This window comes from Schistocerca gregaria, chromosome 1 (assembly GCF_023897955.1).
Source record: "Schistocerca gregaria isolate iqSchGreg1 chromosome 1, iqSchGreg1.2, whole genome shotgun sequence".
Taxonomy (NCBI): domain Eukaryota; kingdom Metazoa; phylum Arthropoda; class Insecta; order Orthoptera; family Acrididae; genus Schistocerca; species Schistocerca gregaria.
The window spans coordinates 579,725,713-579,749,955 of record NC_064920.1 but is presented as its reverse complement, the minus strand read 5'-3'; the positions used below and the strand labels follow the sequence as shown (position 1 = coordinate 579,749,955).

General features: G+C 39.0%; 1 protein-coding gene across 5 annotated transcripts in view; it reads right to left on the bottom strand.

Moving 5' to 3' along the window:
• The window catches only part of LOC126356897 (calcium homeostasis endoplasmic reticulum protein), a 300,421-nt gene that overhangs the window by 74,659 nt on the left and 201,519 nt on the right, over positions 1–24,243 (bottom strand). For 3 of the 5 annotated variants that reach the window (XM_050007405.1, XM_050007408.1, XM_050007407.1), the window contains 2 exons: positions 16,507–16,640; positions 9,199–9,384 (listed from right to left, as the gene is read on the bottom strand). In XM_050007405.1, the coding sequence (XP_049863362.1) occupies positions 9,199–9,384; positions 16,507–16,640 (320 nt within the window). The remainder of the gene's footprint in view (positions 1–9,198; positions 9,385–16,506; positions 16,641–24,243) is intronic. The other 2 variants (XM_050007406.1, XM_050007410.1) reach the window with 1 other exon arrangement.

The following is a 24,243-nucleotide window of genomic DNA, read 5'->3' as shown; positions in this document are numbered from 1 at the left end:
TATATGGGCAATCGTTGATACAGTGTGGCTCGGAAGAAGGTGCCGTTTGGAAGGCAGTAAATAAATATAAGAAGAATGGACACTGAAAAGAGTAATGTTACAGAGAAGCTTAAGAAAGGAAAACTTCACAGGGTCGTAAGATGGAAGGAAAGCCATTTGGCAAAATCAAACACTGGAAACTCCAGATAGGAATATCAAAAATGTAGGAAAAGATATATTGCTACTTACTGTAAAGAAGACACGTTAAGCTGCAGATAGGAACAATTATAAGACACTTACATAAGCTTTTGGCCACAGCCTTCATCAGCAAAGAGAAACACACACTACTCATACACACAAGCAAGCACACCTCATGCACACATGGCCACCAACACCAGCATCTTGGTCCAGAATGCAACTATCATGTTGGATGCAAGCAGCAACCTGGAGGGAGTGGGAAAGGGAAAGGATAGTTGTATATAGGTACATTTGTTTGTCTTCCTTTAGGGCACAAAAACAGCTGAGGTCATATGCACCCACGTCAGATACTCAGAACATTAATACGAAAAAGAAGATAAAAGTGACTATGTGTTAAGCCTAATGGACAGAAAGAAAGGGAGCTAAGAAAAAGGCCTTCCTCTTGGAGAAAGGTCCAGAATATACGCTGTAGAGACAATGGAGGTCCCGAACTAAAAATTAAATATCCTTTGCCATATTGCTGTTGTTGTTGTCTTCAGTCCTGAGACTGGTTTGATGCAGCTCTCCATGCTACTCTATCCTGTGCAAGCTGCTTCATCTCCCAGTACCTACTGCAACCTACATCCTTCTGAATCTGCTTAGTGTACTCATCTCTCGGTCTCCCTCTACGATTTTTACCCTCCACGCTGCCCTCCAATGCTAAATTTGTGATCCCTTGATGCCTCAAAACATGTCCTACCAACCGATCCCTTCTTCTAGTCAAGTTGTGCCACAAACTTCTCTTCTCCCCAATCCTATTCAATACCTCCTCATTAGTTACGTGATCTATCCACCTTATCTTCAGTATTCTTCTGTAGCACCACATTTCGAAAGCTTCTATTCTCTTCTTGTCCAAACTAGTTATCGTCCATGTTTCACTTCCATACATGGCTACACTCCAAGCAAATACTTTCAGAAACGACTTCCTGATACATAAATCTATATTCGATGTTAACAAATTTCTCTTCTTCAGAAACGCTTTCCTTGCCATTGCCAGTCTACATTTTATATCCTCTCTACTTCGACCATCATCAGTTATTTTACTTCCTAAATAGCAAAACTCCTTTACTACTTCAAGTGTCTCATTTCCTAATCTAATTCCCTCAGCATCACCCGATTTAATTTGACTACATTCCATTATCCTCGTTTTGCTTTTGTTAATGTTCATCTTATATCCTCCTTTCAAGACACTGTCCATTCCGTTCAACTGCTCTTCCAAGTCCTTTGCCGTCTCTGACAGAATTACAATGTCATCGGCGAACCTCAAAGTTTTTACTTCGTCTCCATGAATTTTAATACCTACTCCAAATTTTTCTTTTGTTTCCTTTACTGCTTGCTCAATATACAGATTGAATAACATCAGGGAGAGGCTACAACCCTGTCTCACTCCTTTCCCAACCACTGCTTCCCTTTCATGCCCCTCGACTCTTATTACTGCCATCTGGTTTCTGTACAAATTATAAATAGCCTTTCGCTCCCTGTATTTTACCCCTGCCACCTTTAGAATTTGAAAAAGAGTATTCCAGTCAACATTGTCAAAAGCTTTCTCTAAGTCTACAAATGCTAGAAACGTAGGTTTGCCTTTTCTTAATCTTTCTTCTAAGATAAGTCGTAAGGTCAGTATTGCCTCACGTGTTCCAACATTTCGACGGAATCCAAACTGATCCTCCCCGAGGTCTGCATCTACCAGTTTTTCCATTCGTCTGTAAAGAATTCGCGTTAGTATTTTGCAGCCGTGGCTTATTAAACTGATAGTTCGGTAATTTTCACATCTGTCAGCACCTGCTTTCTTTGGGATTGGAATAATTATATTCTTCTTGAAGTCTGAGGGTATTTCGCCTGTCTCATACATCTTGCTCACCAGCTGGTAGAGTTTTGTCATGACTGGCTCTCCCAAGGCCGTCAGTAGTTCTAATGGAATGTTGTCTACTCCGGGGGCCTTGTTTCGACTCAGGTCTTTCAGTGCTCTGTCAAACTCTTCACGCAGTATCGTATCTCCCATTTCGTCTTCATCTACATCCTCTTCTATTTCCATAATATTGTCCTCAAGTACATCGCCCTTGTATAAGCCTTCTATATACTCCTTCCACCTTTCTGCCTTCCCTTCTTTTCTTAGAACTGGGCTGCCATCTGAGCTCTTGATATTCATACACGTGGTTCTCTTCTCTCCAAAGGTCTCTCTAATTTTCCTGTAGGCAGTATCTATCTTACCCCTAGTGAGATAAGCTTCTACATCCTTACATTTGTCCTCCAGCCATCCCTGTTTAGCCATTTTGCACTTCCTGTCGATCTCATTTTTGAGACGTTTGTATTCCTTTTTGCCTGCTTCATTTACTGCATTTTTATATTTTCTCCTTTCATCAATTAAATTCAATATTTCTTCTGTTACCCAAGGATTTCTAGCAGCCCTCGTCTTTGTACCTACTTTATCCTCTGCTTCCTTCACTACTACATCCCTCAGAGCTACCCATTCTTCTTCTACTGTATTTCTTTCCCCTATTCCTGTCAATTGTTCCCTTATGCTCTCTCTGAAACTCTGTACAACCTCTGGTTCTTTCAGTTTATCCAGGTCCCATCTCCTTAATTTCTCACATTTTTGCAGTTTCTTCAGTTTTAATCTACAGGTCATAACCAATAGATTGTGGTCAGAGTCCACATCTGCCCCTGGAAATGTCTTACAACTTAAAACCTGGTTCCTAAATCTCCGATCCGTAGAATGCCAGTTTTCTTTTTCCTGATAACGACATCCTCCTGAGTAGTCCCCGCCCGGAGATCCGAATGGGGGACTATTTTACCTCCGGAATATTTTACCCAAGAGGATGCCATCATCATTTAATCATACAGTAAAGCTGCATGTCCTCGGGAAAAATTACGGCTGTAGTTTCCCCTTGCTTTCAGCCGTTCGCAGTACCAGCACAGCAAGGCCATTTTGGTTAATGTTGCAAGGCCAGATCAGTCAATCATCCAGACTGTTGCCCCTGCAACTACTGAAAAGGCTGCTGCCCCTCTTCAGGAACCACACGTTTGTCTGACCTCTCAACAGATACCCCTCCGTTGTGGTTGCACCTACGGTACGGCCATCTGTATCGCTGAGGCACGCAAGCCTCCCCACCAACGGCAAGGTCCATGGTTCATGGGGGGGCCATATTGCTATGACAGACAAAAAGTAAACTGCGGTTGACAGTCAGCATGTCATTCACTAAAATAGCCGATAAATCAGACAGCAAACATACATTAGAACATAAGTGGTTAAAAAAAGGGCATTTGGTCAGGAAATGGTGAACAGTCAAAGGTTGATGACAATGAGTAGCAAGTGGTGGGGATCATCACTTAAAAAATGGTGATAGCTGAAAGAACAGTGCCAAATACGCAACCTAGCTAAAATGAGAGGACTAAGAGGAGGTCGGCCAAGCCGCTGGGAGAGGTTTAATTCTCTGGAGCTTATTCCTATGAAGAGAAGACCAATGGTGATGCCAAAGTGACACTACTAGCTGATAGACGGTATCACAGAGATCACTGGAAGGAACGGAAGAATTAGCGGGTTGAGGTAGGACGACTGCAGCCTTGGCAGAAGAGTCAGCAACCTAGTTTCCTATCAGATCGATGTGACCAGGAACCACATAAACATCACAGTGGCTCTGTAAAGAGTGAGCAAGTGGAAGCTTTCTTGGACCCATTGCACTAAGTGATGGACTGTGCACAGCACACAAAGGCTCTGAAGGGCACTGAGAAAATCAGAGCAGATAACACAACTGAAAAGCATGTGTCTTGGCTGTACTGCGTGGCCTGATAAAAGACGAAGAGCTCTGCTGTAAATACTGAGAAGTGTTCCGGAAGCTGATATCAAAAATTGTACCAATGACTAAGGCTTACTCAACACCACGAACAGTCTGAAAGCGACCAGTGTAGTTTTCTTAGGAAGCAAACAAAATCCAATGTCAAAACAGGCCACCACACGAAGGGTGGTGAATGGTTTACTTCCATCAGGAAAGTGGCAGGTAGCGTGAAGTTAAGCTACCGGAGCAATAGCCGAAAGTGAACTCCAGGAGGTAGCAGAGGAGGAGGATGCACCTCATACTGGCGGACAAAGGAGTCATCGAAGAAGGGGGCATAGCATGGGTGACTGGGCATGGCAGACAAACAGTATTCGTATTTGCTGAGGAGAACATCACCCTCGGTATGACATCGGTAGTTCGGCAGCTTCTGCACAGGGACTACACCCGGGCTAGTGTAAAATGTGCCACTGGCCAAATGGATTCCATGATGTTGGATTGTATTTAGATGACATAAGACGCATGGACTTGCAAATGACGAAACACCAATATTTTTGTTTCGAAAGAACCAGGAATCGGTACAAACGGAGGAGGGTGGACCGATCTGCTTCCCACGGAGTACTGCTTAGGAATCGTAGGACACTGATGGACTGGGTACAGCGGATGGCCAGGTAAACACATGGGAGGACCAAGAAAGTTTTCTACCAAGAGTGAGCCCCAGAGTTTTATAGTTCTAGTGTACGGAAGAGTGACACGCCCAAGACATGAAGATGGTGGGAGAAACTCACTGATCCACCACAGATTCATACACACAGTTTTGTCAGTGGAAAAGTGAAAGCCAGTGTTCACTCTATACAAGTAATGATGATTGAGACATTGCTGAAGATGCCACTCAAGAAGTCAAGTCCATGGAAAACTGCAATAGATCGCAAATTCGGCGACGAAAAGGCAGCCGTTTTCCTGGATAAAAGTGTCCGAAAAGGCAGAACCCACACATATACTGAAAATCTTATCTTTTAAAAATTCCTGAGGCAAACAGGTTAGGTGGTTTCGGAAGCCCCATGTATAGAGAGCACTGAGCAGGTGTCGTAAGTTTTCTCCAAATCAAAAACCATGGCCACAGTATGGAATTTCCACAGAAAACCGTTCATGACTTGGTTGTCATGGTCAATTGCAGAATGGCACACTTGAAATCAACATTGTGGCATGATTAGCATATTGCAAGACTTTAGCCAGCCACTAGATTGGCATGAATCATACATTCCATCACCTTGCAAACACAGCTGGTGAGAGAAATAGGGTGGCAGCTAGAAGGAAGGTGTTTGTCCTTACTAGGTTTAGGTATGTGTATGACAATGCCTTCATGCCAGCACTTGGGAAATGTGCCATCTGCCCAGATGTGACTATAAATATGAAGAAGAAAGTGCTTGCCCACAAGAGAAAGGGGCTGCAACATCTGAATGTGAATGTTATCCGGCCTGGGATAGATCAGGATGAAGTGAGAGGTTGATTTAGTTCCCTCATAGTATAGGCAGCACTGTAACATTCACAGTTCTGAGAGGAGAAGGGTATCACCCGAGCTGCCTCTACTCGTTTACGATGGAGGCAGACAGGATGACATCTCCGCAAAGTAGTGGCCTGAGGAGTTGGAGATCACAGATTCCACAATAACATTTTCTGCTATGGTCAGGCAGCAAATTGGGGAACAGACCTTGGTCCAAGAGAGGCGTTGGAGGCTGGTCCACATGAAGGAAGAGGGAGTGGAACTGATAAAAGAACTAGTAAATGAAATCTAGCTAGCTTTTTTGCTATCCCGAAGAATGTGACGAGGCTGTGCACACAACTGCTTATAATGAACACAGATTGCCATTGAAGGATGATGGTTAAAAGCACGGAGAGCATGTCTCCACATGTAAGTTATGTCAAAGCATGCCTCAGTCCACAAAGGAACCAGGACACAGAGGGATAAGGATGAAGTGTGAGGAATGGAACGTTCTGCGGTGGTAAGGATAACACTTGTAAGGTGTTCTGCCTGGTCATTACCACTGGGGGAATGTCATTCACCGAAGGTCCCAGGGAGGAGCAAAGCCTCCAGTTGACCTTATAAATCTGCGAAGTGGGATTACACAAAGGTGGGGTAGGAGTCAGCAAATGGATAGCACACGGGAAATGGTTCCTCGAGTACAGGTCAGGGAGAATGGACCAAGCTGGACAGTGGAGAACAAGAGGTCCAAATGGGAATAGGTGTGCTTGGAGTCTGAAAAGAATGTGGGTGATCCAGTGTTATGGCATATAAGGTCAAGCTAAATGAGAAGGTCAGCCAACACGGCACCTTTTGGACAGGTTCTGGAAGAGCCCCAAAGGGGATGGTGTGCTTTAAAGGCACTGGGCAGCAGAAAGGCGTGAGGTAGCTAACCAAATAGATAGTCTGCCCTGGTGAGACCGAATGGAGGAGAGATGTAGACATTTGGACATTAAAATGAGAAAACGTGAAGCAAGGAAGGAAAATGCAGACTACAACAGCTCACAGCTGCGTACTGAGTGAGATGGTCTGACTACGAACATCATCTCGGATGAGCAGCATGATTTCCCTATGAGATGGAATGCTGTCCTCAGAAGGGGTCAAAGCGGACTGGAAAGAAATACAAAAAGTGAAAGTGGTCACATGGCTGCAATTTTGTTTCCCAGAGGCAGAAAAAAAGTGGATGCTGCAGTTCCTAGAGCAGCCATAATTCTTCCTTGTTGGATCTACTGCTGCAAACATTTTATTTGAGAAGAGTCATGATGGAGAAAGTGGAAACTTTTCTACGCCGGTAAAGAGATTCTGAAAAGAACCAATGATATATGTATCATTATCAGTCTCATATTTTGTGTGTACTGCATACTATTTGACTCCTACTCTGATAAGTAGAGTAATAGCTAAGGTAAAGCTGTCATATGCCTGAAGGTTGCTTTCAACTAGGCGTAGTCCTATTGGAGGTCTTATACCACTGACTTGCTTTGACATTTGAACTGACTGACCCAGCCAGTTACAGGTGGACCTACAATGTAAATGCACTCTCAACCACAGAGCAACTCAGTATTTTTCATGTCAACAAACATAATACACACATTTACATATCATCATAGATAATACATCACAGTTTGAGAAGAAGAGTGATATACGTATCTACAACACTAGAGAGACAAATCACCTTTATTATAATTTGCTAAAGCTGTCAGTGCCTCAGAAAGGAGTCAATATGCAGCAACAACAATTTTTGATAATTTTTCCCAATAATATTATAAGTCTGAGAGTAGTGAAGCAAGTTATAAACATAATTTAAAATCATTTCTCCTGGACAATTCCTTCTATCCCACTGATGAATTTTTACTTCAAAACTAGTACCCAGAGAGAGAGAGAGAGAGAGAGAGAGAGAGAGAGAGAGAGAGAGAGAGAGAGAAGTTGCTCAATAGGACTAAAAATAAAAGAAAATGTTCATTAATGTTAATGCTATTCATGTATACATATTATCTAAAATGACTATTTCCACGTCATTTCGATAACAAGAATCATTCAAATGATCTATGGAACATGTCATTAACTAAGTACAGTGGTATGGTCCAAATAAGTACCTACTGCAATATTTTTTTTAACCCCCCCCCCCTCTCTCTCCCCTCTATGCTTGGTTGTACTGTACCAGGCCAATTATCTGCTACATGATTGTGGACTGTTTATAAATCTATGGGGGACTATAATTGTTCTGAAATTTCATCAATAACTGAAGAATAAAGTTGTCATAATATTTAAATTTGAATATTAATAACAGAGTAACATACAATGAAAGTTTAAGGAAAAAAACTGATCACAAATTTGCCTCCTTCAATTCTGACGAAACATGCACTCTTCATTAGGACTAAAAACTGACTGACAACTTTGTTTTATCATTACAACCTTTACTCTTGTCTATAAGGGTTCCTTCGGGAATTTCATACGCTTGGCAAGCCTTGTTAATGCTTACTTTTGCGTTATATAAAACTTCTGTAAGATCCAGTTGAAAAACTTCCAGGCTACATTTCTTCAATTTACCTGATCAGCATTTGTATACATGTGGAATTTTCACACTGACAATACTTACGATTTCAACAGTATGACACAACAAAACAGAATTGCGACCTACATGACAAATTCACGCGTTAACGTACAAATACCTGCAACAAAGACTTCCTTTTTCCACCACCAGACTGTTACCAACAACTGTTGCTGTAGCCAATGTGTCACACTGTTGCTGCATTCATTAGGTTACATGACATACATAAGACCTAGACATGTGAATTGTTTTATGCCAGTCGCTGAATGAATATTTTGCTCAATAAAAAAGTTTAAAAATCACTCATGAAAAAGTTTAACAGATGCAAACATAACAGATGCTGTTGTGAATGGATGAGCTGCTGTGATCTCATTGACGTAACTTCGTATGTGTACTTGTTAGGTTCCACAGTGTGATGTAATTGTGATACAAATATGTTATGTTTGTTGAGTGAGCAAGAAATTTTGGATCCTAAAGAGGGGGAAACTGCTCATTAACTCACATAATATGTCTTTCCTGGAAGGATATTATACTTTCTGTTGTCATTATTTTCAAATAACACACACACAATTCTATTTTCAAGTATACATTCAATCATGTCCCTCTGTTCATAGTATAAAATTTGTATCAGGATGATCAAAAACAACAATAATGTATTGACAGTGATTTTAATTTAGATTTGTTGCTTACCTATCCTTTCTTATCAACATCCTATTACACTTTCAATAAATCTTTTTTTTTTTTTTTAATTGTAAATTTCATCACATTTATAATTGTGTTTTCTCTTCCCTGGTTCTTGGAATCCTTTCCAGTATTTCTCTTTCCTGCTATCACACTGATGACATAACAATTTTTCACACTAATGTATGATGACCTAATGTTTAGAGAAGGTAAATGTCAAGGCTACAAATAGAAAGCTCTAATATACAAATCTCAGCCAGCCATGGGATTTCTCCCTCTTATTTTTTGCTTCTCTCCCCTTTGACAATGATTTTTACATGAAAAATGTCAAGTTGTAAGTTGATAAATAAGCAATTTCAGGTAAATAAATAATAATTACGTTCAACACATATAACTAGTACAGGCAAACAACATTAAATAGCTTATGAAGTTCATAACTGAATAACTGAACATAATACCTGCGGTATCTCTTCTTTGGTGGAGATCTGCTCTTTGACTTCCGGCTTATCACAGGAGAGGGTGATTTAGAACGTTCCCGCAGACCACCTTGAATCTCTTCCTCCTTTTTCTTTCGGGCTGCATTCTTGGCTCGATAATATTCATAAAGTCCGAGTTTCTCCCAGCCTTCGCTGTCAATAATCCGTCTGAATAGAGTTAGCATTTCACAAGCACATAAAAGTATTCAGTACAGGAATATAAAAAGTCATGCACATGAATCTATATTATCGAAATCAGATTAATTTCAACATGAAAATATGTAGTAGTCAGAAAGCTAGAGCTTCATGAGTTATTAAGGATTCACATACATTAATTGCAAGCATAATTTTGTATATTTTCCTATATATTGCTTTGCAAATGACTTAATAATACACACTCTTGCATCCTTTATTCCAGTATTATTTTAGCTTTCAATTGTGTCAAAGACAAAGGAAGTATAGAAATTTTACCTTAGACTCTACAAACATTTTTATTTATTAAATTCCCGGAATTTTGAAACTTATTATGTGCAACATATCTTCATTCTTAGGGTATTTTTTCCTTATGTCATTAGAGGGAAATGCATTGTTATCTTTGAAATAACGAGCATGTGCTTCCCATTCTCTCTATTTCTCTCCTTCCTAATATAAGAAACTGGGCACTCTGGGTAATATTGTTTGAGATTTCTCCAATGCTGTAGCTGTTTGAAGGTTTCCTAGTCCAATGTTGGATGCTACTATGTGAACAACAGCATGTGCAGAAGTTTCAAGCTCACAAAAGTTTAGCTTACCAAACAATAACATATATATAGAAACATCATAAGGTGGATAGTCGTCTTCGGTTCATTGGTAAAATTTTGGGAAGATTAGGTTCATCTGTAAAGGAGACCGTTTATAAAACACTAATACGACCTATTTTTGAGTACTGCTCGAGCGTTTGGGGTCCCTATCAGGTCGGATTGAGGGAGGACATAGAAGCAATTCAGAGGCAGGCTGCTAGATTTGTTACTGGTAGGTTTGATCATCACACGAGTGTTATGGAACTGCTTCAGGAACTCGGGTGGGAGTCTCTGGAGGAAAGGAGGCGTTTTTGTGAATCGCTACTGAGGAAATTTAGAGAACCAGCATTTGAGACTGACTGCAGTACAATTTTACTGCCACCAACTTATATTTCGTGAAAAGACCACAAAGATAAGATAAGAGAGATTAGGGCTCATACAGAGGCATATAGGCACTCATTTTTCCCTTGTTCTGTTTGGGAGTGGAACAGGGAGAGAAGATGCTCATTGTGGTACAAGGTACCCTCCACCACACACCGTATGGTGGATTGCGGAGTAAGTATGTATGTAGGTATGTATATGTAGCTGTAGATACTAAGAATCAGGATTTGAAGTAATCAATCAATGAAAATAATGAAAATATTAGGATGTTTCAAGAGTGATCACAATAATAAACCGCCCAATGCTTCATTACTTATAGGATTCAGTAAAGTACAAATTCATTTGTAATTCAAACCTTGTCTAAATGTGGGGGTAAAAAAATTATTGTTGTTGTTGTTTATAAAACAACCTTATCCACTTCAAAATACTCCCCATTACAACTAATACATTTGTCCCAACAGTGCTTCCTCTGTTCAAAACATTTTTTGAAATCACGGAAAACTTAAATCAGAATGGTCGGATGCGGGCTTGAACTGCCATCCTCCCGAATGCAATTCCAATGTCCAGGTCTGGCAAGTAAGGTGTGTGAGGCAGTGGAACCACGCCATTTTTAGCCAAAAACTGTCTAACAGAGATGGCTGTGTGTGCAGGTGCATTGTCATGATGAAAGAACTAGTCTCCTGCGCGCCACAAACCGGGTCTTTTCTGAAGAACACTATTGAACAATCCTCTTAAAACTGCCAAATAAAAGGTTTCATTGACATTCTGACCTGGGGGAGCAAACTCTGAAAGAAATATGCCCTTGGCATCAAAGAAGTAAATCAGTATTGTTATGTTTGGTTTGACTTGACGACATTTTTTTGGATGGGGTGGTGATGATGTCTTCCACTGGCTTGACTGCTGCTCTGTTTCTGCATTGTAACCGTAGCACCATGACTCATCACCAGTAATGACCTTTGACAGAAAATCTGGATCAGTTTCAAGCTTATGCTTCAAAACACGACATATTTCAAATCAACATTTCATTCAATTGTCAGTCAGAACTCGAGGAACAAACTAGGCAGCAACCCTTTTCATCCCCAAATCTTCTGTTAAAACTTGCTCGACAGAGCTCCAAAATAACCCACTAATCTTTGCTAATTGATCAATTGTCTGTTGATGGTCTGTGAGCACAACCTCTTGAAATATTTCGATATTTTCTTTGATTCAGGCAGTTGATGGATGTCCAGAACGAGGTTTGTCATCAATCAACATGTTGGCGTTTTTAAATCAAGCAAACCACTCATACACTTGAGCTTTCCCCACCACGTCATCTTTGTAAGCTGTTTTCAACATTAAAACAATTTCAGCTACATTTTTACTGAGCAGAAAACAAAATCTCACAACTGTGCATTGTTCACTTCAGCTGGCCATAATAAAAAACAAAACAAGAGCAAACAGTGCTAGCAAAAATAATCACAGCAGATGAACAGAGCAAGCCTGGTTGACAATACAGGTGGCACTAAACTGGCAATGAGTTGTGCTATAAATGCCTAGCGGCAGAAATACGTACACACAAGCTCCATCTGTGGCAATGTTATTCTAGCTTTTTTTGGGTACCTCCTTGCACATTACAAAAACGATACTGTTCACAAGACGAGTTACTAACAATTCAGTGTCTCTACATGTGACACACATAAGACTGATGCCCAAGAAAACTATTATTTAATTATAATGCAGTCACAAACACGATGTGAAACTGAATAATAATAATAATAATAATAAATCCAAAGAGTTTGTTGAGGTTCTTATCTTAATTTATAACATGGTTTTATTTTCAGCACTCAACAACATGGTTATTTGTGCTCTTAAACATAATTCACGAAAACCTTATCTGCTTTTCATATGTCTAGAACAAAATCATGTTCATTGCACAAAAAACTGAAACAGTTGCATTAAAAACAACTATTTAAAAATTAATACAAAAACAGAGCAAAATACTAAAAAATAAACTCTCAAACATGTGGTTTCCTGATCGCAGGGTGAGAGGGGGGGGGGGGGGGGGGGGGGGGGGGAAGTGGGAGAGGGAGAGGTAGAGGGAGAAGGAGAGAGGATATATTGTGCTGGCTGATTATATGTAATAATGACACACAACACTCCTCCTGAAATTATTCTGACAGATGTATGTACTAAAATGACAAACACTGAATGATTGACAGACTTTGTAGTGTTTCAATCTTGAACACACAATATTTTAGATGTGAGTGGGAGAAAGGAACCCTACCTACTGGGTGTCACATGTCTGTGTGTGCAGGTGTGAAATCAGTCACGAACATAAGGTCGACGCGGCGGCTGAACGGCACTGAGAAGTACTTGTCGAGCGATCCATGGAAGTCGTAGTGAAAGCACACGGAAGAACCAAGGAACTTCTGTGTTATTCTGTGCTGTTTATAATTGTGACTATTGTTAGTGACTAAAGAAGAAATGAGATTCGGAATTGTGAATAAACTCTTATCTTGGGCTTGCTGGAGGCAAGATGTATTTTACGATTTGTTTTTAATAGTGTTATGGTTGCTAAGCCAACTCTTTCCTAAATGTACTTAAATCTCTTTCTAATGTGAGACAATGCGAGTGACTTACAAGAAGACTAACGTTTATGTGCGAAGTGTGAATTTTGTTCTTTATGAAGCTCAAATATATCAATAGTTGTTGAAAAGTATTCTTCAAGTACCAAATCATTTTGCAAGTAGAGAGACAGTATTTAAGGTTCCTGTAACTAGCATCATTCTTCGGAGAAGAAGTTTATAGTGTTTCCAGAAGCCGGCTATCCAGAGAAGAAGATCGGCTGTGTGCACCAAGTAAGTTGACTTGTATAAGAGAGGTGGGAAGTTTGCATATATACGTCACACAATCTTAGTTGTCAGAATGTTAGAACTTCTGAAACAGCCAAGGAAGCAACTACCAATGAAATTAAAAAGTTGATAAGCTTATGGGCTACACCTCTCTTCACAGCTAACAAACAGCACACATGGTTACACTGTACTCTCCTGACACTGCAACTCGCCTGGGTGAGAGGTTTAGCCACATGGAGCATGAGAGAAAAAAAGATGGTGAGGACAAGTGATGAGTGGAGGGAAATGTCACAAAGAGCTAGGAGAGAGAGGGGTTGTAAATGGGAAGAGATACACACACGCTTCAGATCAGGCAAGGGAAATCTCATGTGGCATACAATGAAGAAGACAACGACAGAACAGAGCAAAATGGGGACCATAAGGAAAACACTGTGGGTGAAGCTTAATGGAATCAAGTGGGAAGCATAGGGAAAGGGGTGGTGGTGAGACAGGGCTAGTAGAGGACTGTGGGATTGATGGGTGTGTTGTACAGACAATTGCCATCTACATAACAGACTGACAGTTCAGAATATGCAGCAGAGATGGTGTATGACATGACTGCTTTCACATGTGGTCCTGCCCATTGGTGGGTAAAATGTGCCTATGATGGGACTGGAACTGGATGTGGAGGGTAGGCACAAAGAACAGGTCTCGTACCTAGGTCTTCCACGGAGATACAGCCCATGTGACAAGCCTACCCCTGTCCTCACTAGAGGTGATTCCCTCTCATCCTGGTGTAACCTTCCCCAACTTACCTGTGTCCCTCACTCCTCCCCGATAACTAAGTAGACTATCACTTTTATATATGTTTATCACCAGTATCATACATTTTGCTGCCTCAAGGTAAGTACAGATCAGTAATTCTGTGTCATCAATTATTAGATTTTTCAATTAAATTTTCCTTTCATACCGAATACACACCGCCGGGTGCAAGTCTTTTGATTTGACACCACTTCAGCGACTTGCACATCGATGGGGATGAAATGGTGATGATTAGGACAACACAATACCCAGTCCCTGAGCAGAGAAAATCGCCAACCCAGCCAGGAATCGAACCCGGGCCCTTAGGATTGACATTCTGTCTTGCTGACCACTCAGCTAACGGGGGCAGACAATGTAGTCAGTAGGGACAATGTAGCGTGCAGATGTGTGTGTGTGTGTGTGCGTGCGTGTGTGTGTGTGTGTGTGTGTTCTGTTAGTTATGAAGCAAGTCTTTTCCAAAAATTCAGTAACATTCTCAATTCTTGTTTATGTGCCTACTGACGACTCGGTGCTTCACTTAGTCAATGAATTGTTACCATTACTCCTTTCATTATCTAAAGCATTAATATAACAACCAACACGCTACAGGGATGAGACCATTTGATAAGATTAATTATTCAACAGAGTTATTTTACTGGAACAGAAGTGAAAGTCTAACTAAACTGAGAGCGTTTATAAAGCGCATCAACAAGGTTCAATTATCCAAAAAAATCCCACAATTATTTTAAAAATTACTAGTATGCTGAAAAGAAGGGAAAGTCTTTATTACTTTCTCTTCACTACACAGTTTTATCTGTTTTCTAAGCCAGTTCATCTTCTTTATTTGGTCTTTTGCTACAGTTATAAATTTGCAGAACTGACCTCATGTCCCTTGTGTTGTCAGTCCTGTTGTGGCTGTTCTAGTTTGAAGTAGAGTTAAATAACTGTTCTTATTCTGTCCCTCAAATTATTTTGACACCTTGTATTTTGTTTTGTTTAGTGCAGGCCCTAGTGTACTGGAGCTTCAACAGTTCAAGTATCAACACTGTACTCATATAAATCACTGATGCAATCAATAGCAAGAACACCATTTATGTGATTGGGTTGATAAAAATCACTAGCATTATGTGATGTGCCCATGTTGTTTTTGGATATACCAATCTGGCACTGACACTTGGTTGCTCCGCCTATAAAGAGTGTGTACGTCAAAGGTAAAAGAAGGCATAAACTTCTTCCAAATGAAAGAAGTGGATGTCTGGCAGAACAATGGTACATTCTGGAATTATATGAAGTGCTTTAAGACCAAGGTGTTTGTGTGGCTGTGTCCCCCCCCCCCCGGATTAAGGGGGGGGGGGAGGGGGAACCACGAACAGAAATCATAACGGATTATACTTATGGCAAATGAAACAGAACACAACACATTGCTGTCAGGCACATAATTGGTTACAAGGAAATGTGTTATGCTCAGGACATACCACTGTAAAATTTAAAAGAACACATTGAATCCAAATTTTCAAATGCCCATAAGCTCCAATAAAATAAGAAGTTTTCATATCTTGTAGAAATAGTTTCAACAGAGTAGCATAAAATCTGAAACACTGATGGGCAATTTCAATTTGTGAATAATATTTATCAGAAACAGAAAAATGCATACACAAAGCTATTTTCTACATCTATTTGTTTTATAAAATGCTTAAACAAAATGAACAACTGTTTTCCTACTCACTTACAAGGCTGTCAAATAATCATTTTGACCAAGATATACAATTTTTGCTTTACATGCACTCAACATTAGTAATCAATTTAAATTTTTAAGTGTCCAGGATTTGTTGACCTTGAAAGTAGCTAGGTGTAACATAAAAAATTCTCAAATTCTGCACCGCAAAATACTGCCCACTCTGATTGTACCTTCCATAAGTACAATTACCAACTAACACACCCTTCAGTTTCTAGAATTTCAGGATGGGGGTTTTAGAGCAAATATTTATAAAGAATCAAAAAATTCAGGCATTAATGTCATAGCTGACAGTAGTCTTTCCACCTCATCATTTCTCAAGAAAGTTAACATCCTGTGACTATTCATATTTTCAAAACATAATTTTTAAATTTGCTAAAAGTTACTAACGTTCATAGTTTATTTTTCCAAGTTAAAGTCGAAAAAATTCCCAAAAGTATATATGTGTCAAACTTGTCTGATAGTACTGTGAACAAAGATTTTATAAAAAATAATTTCAGATCTCTATTGCTTGTAGTTTTTTTTAATGATTTTCCCTTTCATTATGCCATTTTCACAAATACTCTCATTTAGAGAGACCTATAATCTTTTAACAAATCATTAGAAAATAAAAATATTTCAGTTTTGAGAGGTGTCTTGTGGAACTTAAAAACACTTTTTTTCCAGAAAACTTTGGAATAATGATGTGACACAAGTCACTCTTGACCTGTATGATCTGAGATTAAATCGCTTGACAACATAGATGCGATAGCTGTCACTATGTAAAGAGTCCAATGGTATTTACCTGTCACGTGGTCTGTCATGGCAAGGTGGTGCATAAAATGCTTCTACAGCAGCAAGTAGCCTTTCACTTGGAGGGGCAGGGGGTGGAAGTCTTATTTTTTCTGGGTCCAGTGGCTTATAGTCACCGTCTTCCAGCTGATAAAAAACAAGAAGAAAAATTAGATAGACTGTGTAATCAAAAAATGTTGCATCCAGGTTTTGCTTAAATTGTGAAACAATGTCAATAACTGAGAGAAAAACCAAAATTTTCTGAAATATTAGTTTATTATTTTAATATAACTGTGGAATAAGTCATCAAATTATGTCAGGTTAATCTTATTTAAAAATTTATAACTACTGTTATGTGTATTTCTTTGACAAAATATACACACAATTTTTTATTTTAGGTGTTCTAAGATTCATCAGATAGTTATTTTACCAAAAAGCTAGCCACATTTATACTTCTGAAAGTATGGCATGAATGAATACATTCTGGAATATACTTCACGTTGAATTTACAACATACGGCTACCAATTATTGCAGATCATTTAAAAAGTTTCTGCTTCCCACATAATCACATTGTCCGTCTATAATAGTTAAGGATCCTTGAAAGGTGTCATAATCAGTCACAGTGCACATACATGTGGAGTGTTTGATGTTCTTAGATGTAAATTTCATTTTTTTATTAGACAAATAAAACCTTAGTGAAAGGATCGCATGTTCTAAGATTATATTTAAGTTGGTGCACCAACTGCACCTGTAAATTAATCACGGAATTTTTTACTGAAGGTATAATTATTCATTTACATATTTTGTAGGGGTTTCTAATGAAATGACCATTTACAATACTTGCCACCGTGACATGCCAAATTGTCTGAAAACCTCAACAAGCACTCTCTCACTCACTCACATATGAAATCTCTATGGACTTTGGATTGGTCACCATCTGTAAGCCATACTCATAAAGTTTGATTTGTATGTTAAAGACATTGGTCGTGCCTAGCATTCACCTTACAGCAAGCCAATGCTATACTTCCATTTCATCGTAATCAATTTTATACCAAACAATAATGATTCCTACTTTGTTGTTGTCTGTGTTTGTGGGAGAGGGGGTGGGGTTACAGCAGTGCAGCCATTACCTCATTAATGGAGTTAATACGTCGTCATTCAACAAAAATTTATCAAAAAGAGCTTTAAAATTTATAAATTTGGGAAGTATAAAATAAAGAGACAGAAAGGCCAGCTATGACCTACCTTGAGGAGGAAAAATTTGAAGTACTGCTGACAGACAGATAAGAGTTGACCAGTCATTCTTTCCTGTAAATTTACAATTTTCTGAAATAACTTATGGTTTTGATATAACATAATGTTTTATAGCTGTGATGGTAACAGACATGAGGTTGGTACAGGTTTCCTTGTTTATAAAGATTTGAAACATTTGGAGATGAATTTTATACAGTCTATTAATCCCAGGCTATCAGTACTTAGAATTAAAGGAAGATTCTTTAATCATATCACAAATTAATGGACATGCACCAGCAGAAGAATCTGCAGAAGACATAAAAGATGACTTCTATGATGCCCTCGAAAAAGCTTATGATAAAGTGTCCAAGGAATGACATTGAGCTGAGGGATTTTAAAGCACAACTTGGAAGAGAAGACATGTTCCAGCCCGTAATTGGAGCCCATAGTAAACATGGATACACTAATGATAATGGAATAAGATTGATCCTCTGTGAAGTCTCCTGGAATATGATAGTGGGATCTACCAGGTTTCCCTATAAGGAGATACACAAGGGCACATGGAAGTCACCTGATGGTGGAAACATTAATCAAATTGATCAAGTACTGATAGACCAGAGGAATACATGTAACTTATTGGATGTTCGAATCTTTCGTGGCCCTAATGTGGATTCAGATAATTTTCTTGTAATGGCCAAGATAAGAGCAAGGATATCAAATGATCAGAAAGACATTCTAGGAAAGAACGGTACAATACTGCAGCACTGCAATTAACAGAAACTTACGAATCGTACTGTCAGAAAGTTTCTCAGGGCCTAGAACAAGAACAAGGAACAATGCGAGACATTAATGACATAGAACAAAAATGGTTGACTACAAAAAGAGCTACAGACATTTCAGCTAAGTAAACACCAGGATTGGAGAGAAAATCAATCAGGCCCACATGGTTTGATTAAGAGTATAAGAGAGTGACTGAAGAAAAGAACACTGCATACCAAAAGACATCACAGGCGAACTGCACAAGAAGCTTGTTGGAGGATTATCGAGAGAAAAGGGAATGGACTAAGGCTGAAGTAGAATGCATGGAACTCTTCAAAAAGAAGAATGAAATAAGGAAGTTCTTTATGAAAGTACACAAAGCTATGCTAGAAGACAATTTGCTCCAATAACCAGCTTGATTAGAGATGAAGAAGGAAACATATCAAATGAGAGTAAACAGACATTGGAAATATGGCGAAGATACTTTAATGACCTGCTGAATTGAGAGATAGAGCAAGCAGAGGATATATCTAATGATTGTGAGCAAGTATTGGATGATGAACAGCCACTGGATCTCCTGGGGTTAGAAACACATTAAAAAAAGCTTTAAGAAAACTGAAGAACAGCAAGGTCCCCAGCACCGATAGCTTTCCTGCAGAATTGCTAAAATGTAGAGGAGCAACATTAGAGCAGTCTCTGTTTTAACTTATCATTCTCATATGGGAACAGGAAAGGATACCAGATGAATTGAATGAAGGAATATTATGTCCGATACATAAAAAGTGTGACCAAATGGAGTGTAAAAACCACCGTGGCATCACAAGGTGTTGTCTAATATTATTTTTGATTGGCTACTCCCATAGCTGGATAAAGAAATTGGGATATACCAAAGCAGATTTCAACGTGGAAGGCCAACAATAGTCTAGATTTTCAATCTGTGCCAAATTTTGGAAAAAAAAAAAAAAAAAAAAACTGTTGAATATAGAAGTGGAACACATCACCTCTTTATTGACTTTAAGGTTGCACACGGCAACATCAATAGAAATCAGTTATTTCATGCCTTACATGAGATATGGATACATGGACAGCTCCTGAGAATGGTTAAAGTGGTGATTTCTGACATAAGAAGCTGCATTCGAGTTTGAGCAAATTACTCAGACCCCCTGGAAATAAAAAAAAAGGCTATGTTAAGGAGATGCATTAGCATGTTTTTTATTTAATGTAGCACTTGAGAAGGTGGTTAGGGAAGCAGGCCTGTCTGTAGGGGCACCATCTTCTACAAGGCAGTGCAGATTTTAGCATATAGAGATGACACAGACATCATAGCACGGACAGTAGCAGCACTGAAAGAAGCTTTTACGGGTCTTATGATAAAGCAAGATAAAACTAAATATATGGCCTATGGGATAGCATATGAACCCAATATGCTTTCAACTTTCAGTGTGAAGGGATACATATTTGAAAGAGTTGACAGCTTCAAGTATCTTGGTTCCACAGTCACTTGCTTTAATGACATCTCAACTAAATTAAGATTAGGCTGATGTCAGTAAATAAGGTATATTTCACCTTGAGTAGTTTACTCCAGTCAAGACTCCTCAGCCACCCAACAAAATTCACTATTTATAAAACCCTCGTGAGACCAGCTCTCATTTATGCTTTGGAAACATGGTCCTTGACAGAAACCGATGCAAGGCTGCTCGACAGATTTGAGAGGAAAGGTTTGAGAAGAATAACTGGCACTGTGTATGACAGAGAACAATGGAAGAAAAGGTACAGTGCAAAATTGTACACTATATACGCCGATGCTCCTGTAACAAAACTCATATGATCAGGAAGGTTAAGATGAGCAGGTCATGTGGCAAGAATGGAATGGAGGAGTCTGAGGTGGAAAAGAAGATTCTCTTTGGCAATCCAGGAGGACAAAGAGGGTGAGGTCAACCTTGAGAAAGACGAATGGACAGAGTGGAAGAAGACCTACGGAAGCTCAGATGCAGAAACTGGAGGAGGGTAGCATATGAACCTCATGGATGGCAGAAGCTGGTTGGGAAGGCCAAGGTTCATCCCAGACTGTAACGTCACAGAAGATGATGTTCAATCAGAAGCAACCTATACATGTTTCTGATGGCTCAGTCTCAGAGTAGAGGTTGGCTATGGATTTGACGCTATTGACACCTGTGGCCACCTTCACCCTCTCACAGTGAATGGCAGGGAAAGAGAGAAAGGATATGCTAGGAAATCATAAGTTACTTTTTCAAACGAATCATCGCTTTGTTGCTCTTGAAGGAAATCAAAATCTGGAGGTGGGGACTGATGTTTATATCCTTGTCTTTTCAAATGCAAGTCAGTAGCTTCATAACTGTACCGACTCCCTCAGCCTGTTAGAGCACGTTTATGCTGTTCGTACATTGTTACTTGCTGCAGGAACATCACTGCTTGCCGGAGCATTTATGATGCAGCTGATTACATTAGTAGCTGAATAAATTATGTGCAGTGATATGAAGCAAAAACAATATTCTCATCACCCTCACCCTCCTCCTCCTCATCATCATCATCTGACTATAGTGGCAACAACATCTTTATGGGTAAGGAGAAAGAAATGCGTGTATAGATTGCAGAACTCATTACTACAGATACTTCTACCAGTTCTATCGACAATCAAAAAATATCCAGGCTACTTTTCGTGACAGTTATGAATCAAACAAAATTTCCAACATATTTTAATTAATATTATCTAACCAGAAATAAAAATCAGGAAGACATGGCCTAACACTGTGAATGCATGTTTTTCTGTAGAAGAGTGACTGGTAGTCACTTTGAGGTAAAACTGTCAGTTTCCACCTACATCTGCTACATGTACTACATGCAGCACACGTAGATTTCTGACCTGATACTAAAAATGTTGAATTAGGTCAATCAGTGTTACCAACTAAAAAAATTATTACATCTAATTATTAATGGCATATCCCATTTATTTTTGTATTAGGTGCTGTATTATACGGATCCCAAGAAGTATTATTTTATTGAAAATTACAAAACTATCACAGAAAACAATAATAAAAAATAATAAATCGCTTTTTGGGAGTTTTATATTGAAGCAGTAAAATGTTCAATAAGAAGAAGACCAACTTCTCTTTCAAGGGACACTGCTAAAGTAGATCCACGACTTTCAGTTCCATCTGAGTGATCCTAGACCCTAACATCACAGGAGGTGAGATCAAAAAGTAACAGAAATTTTTTATTTTTATTTTGTGAGCTTTAAATATCCAACTGAAACATTTTTTTTATCTTGTACATACATGTTTCTGATTTATGTTTGCATTTTCAGCTATTTGATTATTTAAGTTACTGTTGACAGTCAAAAAGATTAGCAGTATGTTGAATTTTTACTTTTGAAAAAGATGGATCAAAGAATTTGTATTAAATATTGCTTGAAAAATTGAATAAAGTGTGGCATCACATTAAAAAGGTTGGCTGTGGCTTTTGGTAAATCTATTATGAATAAGAAGTCTTCCAGCCACTCTCATATCCGAGAGCCTTTTCTCCATGTTTGGACCTTCATTAACAGTCTGCATGACTAATGCTGTCTAAATCAGTGCTGCTTTGTGGACAAAAGCTTTTCTGTCTCAAAGAAATTTATTATACTGGACCTCAGAATGTGTTCAAGAATATTGCAGCAAATTGAAGTTAAGGATTTTGATCTGTAATTTTGCAAGTTCATTATTTTACCCTTCTTACACACAATCATCTGCAGTTTGGGGTGAATGCTGCAGACTACTCTCTGTAAAAGCAAACTGGGATTCCACCTGGACCCAGCGACCAATTTGTTTTCAACTCTTTCGATTGCTTCTCTGTAACAGCGATGCCTATTATTATGTCCTCCATATTGCAGTCTGTGTGATGATCAAACACCAGAATATTAGTAAATCCTGCTGCATGAATGATTTCTTAAATGTGAAATTTAGAACTTTAGCTTTCCTTTTGCTGTCTTCTGTTGTCACATCAGACTGGTCAATGAGTGACAGTTTAGAAGCCTTTGATCCACTAAGCCATTTTATATAGGATCAGAATTTTCTTGGGTTCGAATTGAGGACTTTCGCTAAGGTATCAAACCTTAGCGAAAGATCTTGATGAGAACCCAAGTTGTTGCATGCTTTGTACATTGATCTTTTTACATACTCATAGATTTCTACTATTTTCTGTTTGTCATTCACCTTTTAACCTAAATAGCAACAGTCTCTTGACTCCCCAGCATTTTCTGAATTTTGATTTCAAACACAACGGGTCTTTCCCATCCTTAACCCACTTACCTATGTCAATGAGTCTAGGATATTCACTGCCCTCAAATCTTTTGCTTGTGCATTGATCCTTTTGATGTAGTAAGTACATGAACTTTCCAGTAATAGATATGGGCCCATGATTTCTTAAAACTTCATTTTAAATGAAGATGAATCAAAAAATTATTGTTGACAGTTAAAATGCACATATACTGATTTTTTAGACTTCAAATCATCAAAATAGAGGTCTATGATTTCCTGAAGCTTAATTGTAAATGAAGGTGGATCAAAGAAATAATAAGAAAGTTAAAATGCACATATAATGGCTTCTTAGGCTGAAATCTAAATCTACATCTTAAGACATACTCCACAAACCACAATATAGTTGATGGTGGAGGGTATCTTGTATCATTGCTAGTTATTGCCTTTCCTATTCCACTTGCAAATAGAGTGAGGCAAAAACTACTGTCTATATGCTTCCATATGAGCCCAGATTTCTTTTAGACTGTCTTTCTGGTCCTTATGCGAGATATATGTTTCTGGTAGTGGGATTGTTCCACACTCTGGTTCTTTAAATTTTCTCAAATGTTTGATGAAAAGGACATCATTTCTACAAGGATTTATATTTGAGTTCATGGAGCATTTGTTTACTACCCATGTGTTGATTGAATCTACTGGTAACAAATCTAGTAACATGCTTCGGAATTACGTCAATTTCTTCCTTTGATCTGACCTGATGGGGTCCTAAACACTCAAGCAATACTCAAGAAATTGTTGCACAAATATTCTGTATGCTGTCTTCTTTACAGATGAGGTAAGCTTTCCTGGGGGTTCTCCCAATGAACCAATAAACCAAAGTCAACCATTTGACTTACCCACAAGTGATTTTACATGTTCATTCCATTTCATGTCACTTTGAAATGTTACACCTAGATATTCAATCAGTGTCAGTGATCTTTGCCTGCTTCTCCAAATGCTGTATCATCAACAACGGTTAGTGAGTAATTCATCTACATCTACATACATACTCTGCAATCCATCATACTGTGCGTGGCAGAGGGTACCTAGCACCACAACTACCATCTTCTCTCCCAAACAGAACAAGGGAAAAATGACTACCTATATGTCTCTGTATGAGCCCTAATCTCTCTTATCTTATCTTTATGATCTTTCCGCGAAATGTAAGTTGGTGGCAGTAAAATTGTACTGCAGTCAGCCTCAAATGCTGGTTCTCTAAATTTCCTCAGTAGCGATTCAAGAAAAGAACACCTCCTTTCCTCTAGAGACTCCCATCTGAGTTCCTGAAGCATTTCCATAACACTCGCGTGATGATCAAACCTACCAGTAACAAACCTAGTAGCCCACCTCTGAATTGCTTCTGTGTCCTCCTTCAATTCGACCTGATAGGGATCCCAAACGCTTGAGCAGTACTCAAGAATAGGTTGTATTAGTGTTTTATAAGCGGTCTCCTTTACAGATGAAC